Source organism: Osmia lignaria, chromosome 8 (assembly GCF_051020975.1).
Source record: "Osmia lignaria lignaria isolate PbOS001 chromosome 8, iyOsmLign1, whole genome shotgun sequence".
Taxonomy (NCBI): domain Eukaryota; kingdom Metazoa; phylum Arthropoda; class Insecta; order Hymenoptera; family Megachilidae; genus Osmia; species Osmia lignaria.
In genome coordinates, this window is record NC_135039.1 from 10,662,459 (window position 1) to 10,673,270 (window position 10,812).

Genomic DNA, 10,812 nt, shown 5'->3' on the forward strand with positions numbered 1-10,812 from the left:
GTCGTTACAGTACGCGTACATACAATGAGTTGCATTGAACTTGTCGCAGTGAAGTTGGCCACGCATTCACTCACCGACGCGGCGTGAATGCGCTAGTGAATTTGTAGCCAACTTCACTGCGACAAGTTCAATGCAACTCAATGTACACATTTACCATGCGTGAAATTGTACACTTCCGCTGGTAGATGCTTCGATTTCATTTACTCATGAAATTAGTAACTGTAAAATATGTACAGAGTGTCTCAAAGATTACAATCCGAAAACTGCAAAATGGTAAAGGACTTTGCAATTCTTTTTTTTTCAAACACCCTGTACGTACACATTCGGCTACGTTTCTATTCCACACGGTTATTAGATCACAAAACCCGATACGTTTATTGTGCAAATTATCACATTACGTTTGCATTAAACAAGGCAGAAACAGAATTTCTTGCTAAAAGTTAAATTAAATTAAAAAAAAAAAAGCTATTACTCTATAGAATCCGATCCACCAGAAAGGGAATATTTAATGTAACATCTATGTCATGTAAGTGCCACTGGAAGATCTTCAGAGGAATTAAAATGCTTCCCTAAATAACCAATAAGGGTTATCTCGTCCGAGCGTTCTTAAATCTAATATACACAAAAGGACACAAGTTTTGTTCCAAGTATAAATTCATACATCATTACCAATAATAAGAGTATTTTGATTAAGTATTTCATTTCCAGTGGATCGTCATATACCATTTGTCTGCAGGAGAAACACTAAACCTGTGCGCCTATCTGTCCTTAGGCAACAAACAAAGAATACTATCCTCGTTTTATCCTAAAATAATAAATAAACGTTGCATCAATTCATCTACTTAAACGCACAAGCAAGAAAAAAAAAATGAAAAAGCATCTTGTTTTCGAAAATACTACTTAACCACTCTTCTTCGTCCCAAGAACAAGAAGCGTACTCCGCTCAAAATGGCTTCCACATCCTAACCTCCAACGCTTGGTATGATCGTCTGGCTGGAGTAAGCCAGTTAACCAAAGCGATTAAACAGCAGCCGTGTCATCGGTGCTTCTCAACAACGCGGCCGCTTTTACCACGTCACCTCCACATTGGTTCAACATAACCTTGCAGTCCTGTAGGCCAACGAAATTGTTCTCTTTCTTCAGCAATCCCTGAAGACGTTCCAGCTTGATCGCCGCCAGTACGTCCCAATCGGTGACATTCAATGCGGCTATGCACGACTCGGGGGTGGAATGTTCGTGCAATACCTTCATCATGATCCTAACCTCGTCGGACTGCTTGCCATTGCGAGGGCCACGGGTCCTCCTCGCGTTTGGCCCGTCGCAGGCGAACTCCAGAAGATCCTCGCATGACACGTGATCCGACTGACGCGACAAATCGCTCGTGTGAGCCGACAGTTTCTCGTTCGACAACCTGTCGTAGGTGCTGGTCAAACCGGAAGAATGGAAGCTATCGTTGGAATCAACGGTGGAAGACTCTTTCGACTCTGCGACTTCTGCTGGCTGTTTGCTCGTTCTGCTCTGTGAGCCACCCTCCGGATACTCCCCATAGTCGTACTGCATCGTGTAATTCGAAGGTCTCTGTACCGACGGTGTCCTTGCGTTGGACGTTTGAAGCTTGGGCTCCGCTTTGCCGGACACAACAGAATCCTCTGATCTGCTTGAACCTGTGGGGGTAGAGTTCCTACTCGCCTCACCTGTCTCGCTCTCTTGGATACATTTGGAGGCTGAACTCCTGAAGGAACACTTGGACTCGACGCTGATCTTCCTCTGTTGGCGATCCGAGTCTGTGGACTGTGCGTCGCTCCTGCTCTCCTGGCTATTCTGTCGGTACTCCGAGGTGTCGCAGTCGACAAGGTTATCCGAGGTGTCGCAGTCGATCAGGTTATCCGAGAACTCGAGCAGGTCTTCAGAGATGACACTGAAACGGTGCAGCTTGTTCTCATCGGCTGGAAGAGTGTCCAGTGCTGCCAACTCGGAGTCTATACGCTGTTCAAACTCCTCTGGACTGAAAACGAAGTAACAGCCGAATGAAATCTCTTATAAATCTATTAGACGCTATAGAAACTTGAGGGTCTACCTGTTGACCGAGGTCTCCGACGAATAGTCCTCCTGTAGTGAGCTACTGGCCACCGATGAGCTGGCACTCTGCAGACTACCATCGACCTGATCCTCTATAGGCGGTGTGGTCACCGCCATCTTAGCCAATGTCCTTGTGACCCCACCACCAGGTATGATCAAGGGATGCTTCCTCTGATGTCTGGGCAAACTAGACTTTGGCTGCAACGTTTTCGACCTGTCCCTGGGGGGCAGTGGTATAGGGTTCTCGTCCACGTTACTTTGATTCTGATTGTTCTCGATCTCCTGGGCGGAATGATGCCTCTCCAGGTGTCGCGTCTGGGGAAGAGGAGGCGGTGCGTGGGGGGGCGGCGGTGCCCTGATCTTGGGCAACGTCTTCGAGCCACTGTTGTACGCGTCGAAGTGGAACGTCTCGCTGGACAGATCCTCCTGATGGGACACCGTGTGGCCCAGAGTCGCGTGCTTGTTCCCGCGGATTCTTGGCCTCACTATAGGGACGCCCGAGCGGAGCATGCGCAAAGGATTCGTATCCGGAGCAGCCTCTATGCTGGGCGTCTCCACTAGACTGTTGTACACTTCCTTGGCCTCGTCGGACAACGTAGCCTAAACAAGTCGTGGGAGGGGATAGATTTGGGAAAGAAGAGAACAGAAATTAAATAAACGAAAATAACGAATGAGAGGAGACAGAGAAAGAGACTATGGTTTGAAAGAAACATTCTTGTTCTTCAGCGTGTACACACAACAAGCTTTGGATCTTCTCTGAACTGAAAGAAAGACCGCAAACGAGTAGGAATGAAGAAAACACCCTTGGTGGTGGTCGACGGCGCGATACCGTCGTCGCGATGGTGGAATTATAGGCCGGTCAGAGACGTCAGAAACGATAAACGCTACTCTAAACGAAACGGATGCAGAGAGTCGTGTGTGGGCGAAGATTCGTGTGTACGTGTGTTACAGTTGAACTGTACAGGTCTGATCAACATACTCTAGGATTCTCATTCCAATTTTCTCTCCAAGTACAAACAGTATAAACGTGTAAATGCATCCAAACGTATTACCCGCTAGACATTAGTTTTTAATTAGTATGTATAATAATAACATGCAAGCATGCTAAGCGTATGCGACACGAAACTGTCTTGGAACAGTTCCTTGTATTAAGTACACTGCGTATTGTCCAGAGTTGGGTTATTGTGATCCTCAGCGTTCCTATGTCACCTACACCATCCTAGAATGTGGTGTTAGCCATCGTTTCCATCACTGTTGTTGAGCAAAATCTTATAGCTTTAATTACAACTTTCAATTATTAGAAGAAAGATAAGTTTGAAGATGATACGCCAGCAAAGAGACTGCTTATACCATTATGCCCTTTTTACCACCATCAAAATCATTAAGATAAAAAACAAAAGAAAAATTTGAAATATACTGCCCAACTCTGGCGTTATCCCACGTATTTCTGCCAATGAACATGCACTCAGCGAACTGATGATAACACATTACAGAGGTATTGGATCTCAAATCAGATGGATGGCGTTAGAAATCAGTTAGGGTTTACGGGGCAGGAGACGGTGGGAAAGTCAGTATGTCGCTGGTGAACTCTGGATACTCAGAGCTGGTGTCTGAATCCAGGTCCGAGTTGCTGGTGAACGTCAGACTAGAACTGGGGGCACTTTCTGGCCAAGAGAGCAAGTTGTTTCTGGAAGAGAAAGGCGGTGACAAGGAGTTCAAGAAGCTGGTCGAAGGTGGTGGTGATTTCCCACAGAGCTCTATCGACGAGAAGCCTCTGGCTGATTCAGGATGCAAGAAGTGTCCTTTGTTCTTGAAGTTCAGGCGCAGGTTGTGGGGAACCTTCTTATGGCGTCGCTTGTAACGCAGACGACTTCTTATGTCAGTCTCTGAATGGGATATGGAGTCTGAATCTTCGCTGGAATCGTTCGTTGGATGAAAGGACCTCCTTATGTTCTTCATCGGTGGTTTTCTGTTCTCTGACAGGGACGAGGTTCTGTGTCTGTACATGTTTGTAGTGGTGGTAGACATTTTCTCCAACAGAACATCAGTCTTCGCCACCTCCTTTCTTGTATTGTCATTCTGATACAACTTTGGTGGCTCCAGAATATGCTGGTGTATGGTGGGACTGGATGGGGGATTGCTTTTCTGCATTAAATTCAGCTTCATGCTGATCTGTGACTGACACTGAAGAGGAATGTTCAAGTCCAGGTGCTTAGGCTTCTGCGTAGGAATGTTCAAGCTCCTGAGAGGTGTCTGACTTTGCCCAGATATGTCCAGATTCCTCATGTTTGTCACCAATGACTTGGACGCAGTGGTTTCTATGTTCCTTGAGTTCTGCGCAATGTTCTTGCCAAGTTGGATCATGTTCTGCGTCAGCTTACCCAGACCCAGGTTCAGTCCCTGGCCCTTCTTGGAGTCCAGGTAATTCTTCACGCTCTCCAAACCAGACACCTCGCGTTGATACTTCTCTGCCAGCAGTTTGCTGTTCAATTCAACCTGATTATTAGCCTCTGCGTCTGATTTTCGTCTGAGTCGTTGAAAATTTACTCGCAGGCTCTCTGAGCTGCTATAAACAGGCGACTCCTTTTTCTCAGACTCAGCTATGAACAAGGGATTGTTGGATATTACAAAAGGGAAACCATCATGGCCATTCTGATTCTGTTCTATCTTACGGAAGCTCTGTATATTGATCCTCACCGCTTCCATGTTTGCTCTTGAGTTCTCTGATTCTCCAGCTTTCAAATTAGTCTTTATGCTATCCGTGGATCCATAAATCACACTCTTAGGTTCCTGATTGCTGTTTCTTGAAGCGAAAGCTACCTTCCCACCCCTGTTCTTCGACACATCTATCTTCTTTGGGAATTCTGGAATGTTCATCTTAGAGGAATCGCTGAAGGAACTGGAGATCTTGGGCCTGGTACCAAGATCTATGTTGGCTACCTTGTCCCTGGACGAATCAAACTTAACTGGCTTACTACGTGGGAACTCAAAGTTCACAGGTTTGTCTTTCATTAAATCAAAGCTCGTTTCCTCGCACTGTACGTCGTTAAGCTGCTGATCACAATTACCATATTTATTTGACAACTGCTGACTGTGCTTGTTCGCAGAACCATCCTGGATGTTTGAGTAACAACCTGGTCTGTTAGGTTGCTCCAAATTGTTGATCTTATCGTATTTATCCATCTTCTCCTCTCCGAAGTATGGTGTCTTCTCAGTGGTACAGCTTAGAGCACCGTCGTCGTCGAAATACTTTGATTGCTCAAAATAACGATCCACGTAACTGGTAGACACTCTCTTCTGGTCTCGGGAAAAGTCGAAATTTGAATTCTCTATACTCAGAGGAGGTACTTTGCCATTTTGCTGAAGAACGTTTAGCTTATCACTCGTATCCGTCATTGTTTCACAATTATAATTGCCTTTCTTGTTACCATTCTCCAAGAACTCAGTGGACTTCACAAGATTCTGCCTCATGGCTGCGTTGTCCAATATGTGAGCATCAAACTCTATGTCCATGTACGAAGTCCATGCAGTGGGTTTAGTCAGAAGCTCTCGTGACTTGGCGAAACAAAATTCAGCTGATGCTTTGTCCCACAATGGCAACTTTAGAGTGGACGGTGCACCAAGTGATTCTATACTAGAGACGGTGGATGACAATGATTGCAGGCTCGAACACAACCACTTTATCAGTCAACAATGGTATTACACGATAGAGGAAATAATAAATAACAAGCCGTAATTAGAAACAACCATGCAGGAATGAGTAAAGCACATTGGGTAAGGCGTAAGAAGTTTGATGATGGTTTTATGTACAGTACGCAGAAATCAAAGAATGGATTAAATATGGCAATGCAATGATAAATAAAACATGAAACGAATAACAAAATAATTTTAAGAAATAAAACAGATAAATAAACAGATAGGAAAGGATCAGAGGAAAGTCGAGATTAGTCTTTGTCATAAATTAACAAGCATTTGAGTATCAACTTAAGATACAAACAAGTAAATTAGGTTGGAATATCAAGAACAGATACAATTGCGGTATACCTACTCTTTCATGTGGCATCAGGAATTAACTCTGTTCCATAACAGTTTCCATTAAATGAATTTCAATGTTGTATAGAGAGATAAGATGTATCTGTATCGGAAGCATTATTGTTCAAAAAGAAACCTTTCTTTTAATTTGGCAGTACATAAAGGGAGTACTTGTTCTCGTATATTGGTTATTAGTTTTTGATAAAAAGAAGAAAATAAATCAAGTTAGTCTCTGAGTGCAAAGTTAGTTCGTGTATTCTGTTATATGTGTACTTATTTTTTTTTTTTTAAGTTTAGTGATGAAACAAAAACTGTTTAATGTACCTGTATGTCAGGTATACTGGCAGCTTCCTCTGAAAAGTGTCGTCTGTCTGGTTTGGGACTGTGTTGATGTGGCAACTTAAAAGAGAACTTTCTGCGTCTTGAAGGACTGGCGGGTGTTCGGGGAGACTCCGGTGGATGTTCAAGATCTGTCATGGAACGTGCTGTCAATTCCTGTGCCATAGCAATGGCTGAGTAGAGAGTTTTCTGATCGGCGGCTGAGATAGGCTTCACCTAAATATAAGAGAAACGTTTACCATCTCTGGTAAATATATATATAATACATAAGGACGGTCTGCTTTGTCGCGGTTTGAACATTTCTATGACACTTGATCATTTTGTCAATTCTGTTCTGTAGCTCTATAAAAGTTTCTTGGATTCTATAACTCTGACATGCAAATAATACAGATAATATGTATATATATATATGTATAATAAAAACTAACGATACTCAGCAACAGATAACGAACGAAAAAGAATAAATAAACGATAACTAATAGCACATAAAAGCATAATGAATAAATCAGACAAAAAAAATTACTGTACATTTATTGGACTCACGGTGGCTTGTTTCTTCTTATTGCTCTGCTTCGCTTGGATCTCCCTCAGTTCATTCCTGACATTACTCGATTCATGTTCAGTGGACAAAGGATGAACAGGAGGTGGCGGAGGAGGTGAAGAGCCTAGCGAACAAATATAAATGTACATTACTATTGAAATAATTAAGATATTCAATTCATGTCCCCTGAATTACCTAGTGATCTGAACATTTGATCCATTTCAGCCAACAAACTTGGACCAAAATCGAAATTCAACGTTTTGTCAAATCTTAAAGGGCTATCTTGATTTTCTTCATCGCTGATCTCGTGATATTCGTGATCCGCTCCAAGAGAATCATTGTTGCCAGCTACATTTAACGAAACAGATTGTTTACTCGAATTAGCCATGTGGCATACTTCAGAACTTGCATCTGACCACAAATTTTCTAACAAAGAAAAATTCATCGTTAACGTCAGACATTCTGTTACTACACTTTTAGTTTAAATCAGGGGCGGCCGGACCGCGGCGCATGCGCCGAACGTTGCGCATGCGCCGAACATCGCGCATGCGCCAAGCGTAGCGCATTACCTCTTTGCGCCTATATGTACTTTTAATTTAATTACATGTATTAATTAATTTAATTGCGTGATTAAGTTACTTCTTTCCTCCCCTAAGCGAAGCAGATCCTATCCTTATCTCTATTTTTCAACCCTTAACCCTTAAACGTAAGAAGTGCTCGAGTTATATGGCATATCTGAACTCGTCTGTGAAAATATTGGCGCATGGTATGCAGAAGTTTGGCCACCCCTGGCTTAAATAATACACACCATGCTTATCTTGCTGAGCGTTTCTATTGTCCCTTAATAATTCCCTGTTCATCTCTGTGCTTCTTGCATCTTGGTTTAAAGCTTGACTAGAATTGTCTGTTACATCCTCTTGCGGCTTGTACGGAGTGACCACCTGTCGCGGTAAATGCGGATACTTTCCGCCAAGGAAACCGATATCACCGAAATAAGCTCCGTCCAATCCGACATGGCCGGTGTGCTTCAAGTCACCTTGCGGTGAAGAAATCATGTCCGTACGAATCTTTCGTCTCTGGGAGGAGAAGGCATTTTTACCGTCCCCGCGTGTAAATTCTCCAGGTTTATTGCTTGGTAGATTAGATCCCAGATAAGCTATCGTGTGAGCAGGATTAAAGAAGCCAGTTTTCCCGTTATTCAATACACCTTTCCATAAAGTATTACTGCTTCCTTTATCCAGAACGGTGATAACATCGCCTTGCCTGTAGACAAGCTGGCCGGTCTCTGTGCTGTCCTGAACAGCTTGAACTTGTTCCGGTTTCAAATCAGGCAGGAGATTAATTAATTCAGAGAATTTCGGTCGCTTCGATGGTTCGTGCTGCCAGCATTGTTGCATGAGGGCGAAATAATCTTTTGGGCAACACTCTGGTTGCTCCAATCTTTGAAAATTTGGTTCGTCTATCGCCTCCAAGATTTGATGACCGGTCAGCGCTGCCCATGGTTGAAAACCATAGCTGAACATTTCCCATAATGTCACTCCGTAAGCCCATACGTCACTTGCTGAGGTGAACTTCAAGTAAGATATGCATTCTGGAGCACACCAGGCTATGGGTAGCTTCAGATTCACATTGAAATTGGTTTGATAGTAATCTTTACCCACACCCAAAGCACGGGACAATCCGAAATCCGATATCTTCACTTTGTTCTTGGAGAAGACCAAAATATTTCTGGCAGCAAGATCACGGTGTATCAGTCTCTTCACTTCCAAATACTGCATGCCGTCTGCTATTTGCACAGCAAAGTCGCATAATGAAAGAACTGGAAAGCTGGCACGCAAGCTGGGCTCCTTTAAGCATTCCAGTAACGATCTCAGTGGTGCCAATTCTGTGACGAGCATCAGGGAATTTGTATCCAAAACTACCCCGTACAATCTTACAATGTGCTCGTGATCTATCGCGTGCATTATGGCTGCCTCCTTCAAAAATTCAATGGGATTGTTCTGCATTCTTTCTCGCGACAAACACTTAATGGCTACTTGTATCCTCTCCCCGTCGTTCGTCCAAACACCCTGCTGTACAACTCCGAACTCCCCTGTTCCCAGTTCTTTGTTCACAATTATAGCATCGGCTGGTATCATATGTTTATTAGGAACACGAATCGGTGGTCTGTCTTGCCTTTCTTCAGGTAACATGGTCAAACCACCCATCGTTGGCTCCTCCCGTTTTGGTAACAGCATCTTTTTGAATTTGGAGAGGTAATTTTGGGGGAAATGCTTTTGAAAATACTTCTTTAAACGACGCATCTCTGGTTTGCTCATTCCAATCGCGTTCAAATCTTCTTCTGTTACATATTTCAATTGAGCGGTTGTCTGTACTTTCAAGTCCCCTGTTAAATTAAGTAATAAGTCACTCGTTATTCTTTGCCTGAATGTTTGATAACGTTATTAAAGTACATACCTCGAATTCCAGGATAATATTGTTGAAGCTCTGCTTCCATAAGGAACTCGTATAAACCAGGCCCAGTGTTGCGGGACATTCCTCCTTGTGTGTCTTTAAAAAAAATAAATAAATAAACAATTATATATATGCATAATAACAAATAACATCAAGCTATGCAATTTTATTTCTTGTTACATAATATGTATTGTTAATCACCTACAAGAAATAAGATAATTTTCAAAATCAGTTAATTTAATTAGCATCAAATGAAACATGAATGCAAATTTCTTTAATAATTCATCTGTGAATTGCGGCAAAGACGTTTTGCTTACTTCATGAAAATTTCCGACGTAAAACTTGTCAGAGCATCGAAGGGAACGCTATTTCAAACTGAAGAATATTTCACCGAATACCATCGCCATTTGAACACACATTATCCGTCACTGAAGGGAACTGCAGCAGGGGAAACTTTACAAAGAGAACTGAACTGGAAGCTTCTGTCGTATGAAAAACGCAAGAAGGAAAAATAGAAAATAATAGAGGCTTAGAGTGGGGATACGAAATTCCTAACACGCGACTGAGGGGCCCCTGGGTACCGTGTGCACTAGGTCGCAATTTTAATGCACACGATCAAGCCGATGAAAAGCCGCACATCGATCGAGTGGCAATTCGAGAAACGTGTCTCGACTAAAGCGATGGAAAAATGAAATAGATATAAAATAGAACCGCGCGTGAATCGTTGCATTCCCGTGGAAGACACGCCCCGCGCTCTTCAAATAGATTATGATTTATAAATGTTTTTTTTTTTTTTTTTCTGTCGAGCTCTCGTGCCGCGGCACTCACCCATTCTATGATGACGCAGCACGCATTCAGAGCTCGTCTCTTTCTCATGAGACCCTCGGCGTCTACCACTTTGTTCGGCCGATCAAGCGATCCAAAATCACGAGTCTTCTCTCTCTTTCCTTTCCTCGTTATTTCGATCCTCCTCGCCGCCGAGCGAATCTGAACCCTTCTTTCGTTAATTTCACATTTTCTCCAATTTCATCGCACTTCGCTTCCCCAACGCGTATTCTCTGTCATTTATATTTCTCACTCGAAGGCGTTTGTTACCGGTTCGATTAATTATACATCAGTTCACCAGCGAGGATACTTGACTCGCGCAGCTCCGCAGCTCCCTAAATCTAGGGAGATTCCAAACCACGAACCGCGGTTCCTTTATAAAATAATTCTGATTATTTTAAAGAATCATGGCGAATGCAGTTTGAAAAATTAAACGAATTACATGGAATATTATTAAAAATTCACCGGTTTTGTTTTTTTGAATTTTATGTTACTAAAAATTTTCTTCCGCACAGGTTGCATCGGTGGTTTCTCCCGATTTC

The 10,812-nt window shown here is 42.9% G+C and overlaps 1 protein-coding gene across 8 annotated transcripts; it reads right to left on the minus strand.

The window, feature by feature from the left end:
- Positions 1-440: 440 nt before the first annotated feature.
- Positions 441-10,712, minus strand: Ack-like (activated Cdc42 kinase-like). 8 transcript variants are annotated; one of them, XR_013062642.1, is made up of 9 exons: positions 10,274-10,712; positions 9,449-9,541; positions 7,800-9,377; positions 7,187-7,417; positions 6,979-7,115; positions 6,436-6,666; positions 2,078-2,679; positions 906-2,005; positions 441-805 (listed from the first exon to the last, which is right to left on the minus strand). XR_013062642.1 is itself a non-coding variant. In XM_076689824.1 (8 exons), the coding sequence occupies exons 1-8, from the start codon at positions 10,275-10,277 to the stop codon at positions 1,021-1,023; spliced, it is 3,846 nt and encodes a 1,281-aa protein (XP_076545939.1). In that variant the 5' UTR covers positions 10,278-10,712; the 3' UTR covers positions 441-1,020. The 8 variants fall into 8 exon arrangements, 7 of the variants coding, with proteins under 7 accessions (XP_076545939.1, XP_076545938.1, XP_076545935.1 ...); XM_076689824.1 differs by having other exon boundaries at positions 441-2,005; positions 6,994-7,115; XM_076689823.1 differs by having other exon boundaries at positions 441-2,005.
- Positions 10,713-10,812: the final 100 nt, after the last annotated feature.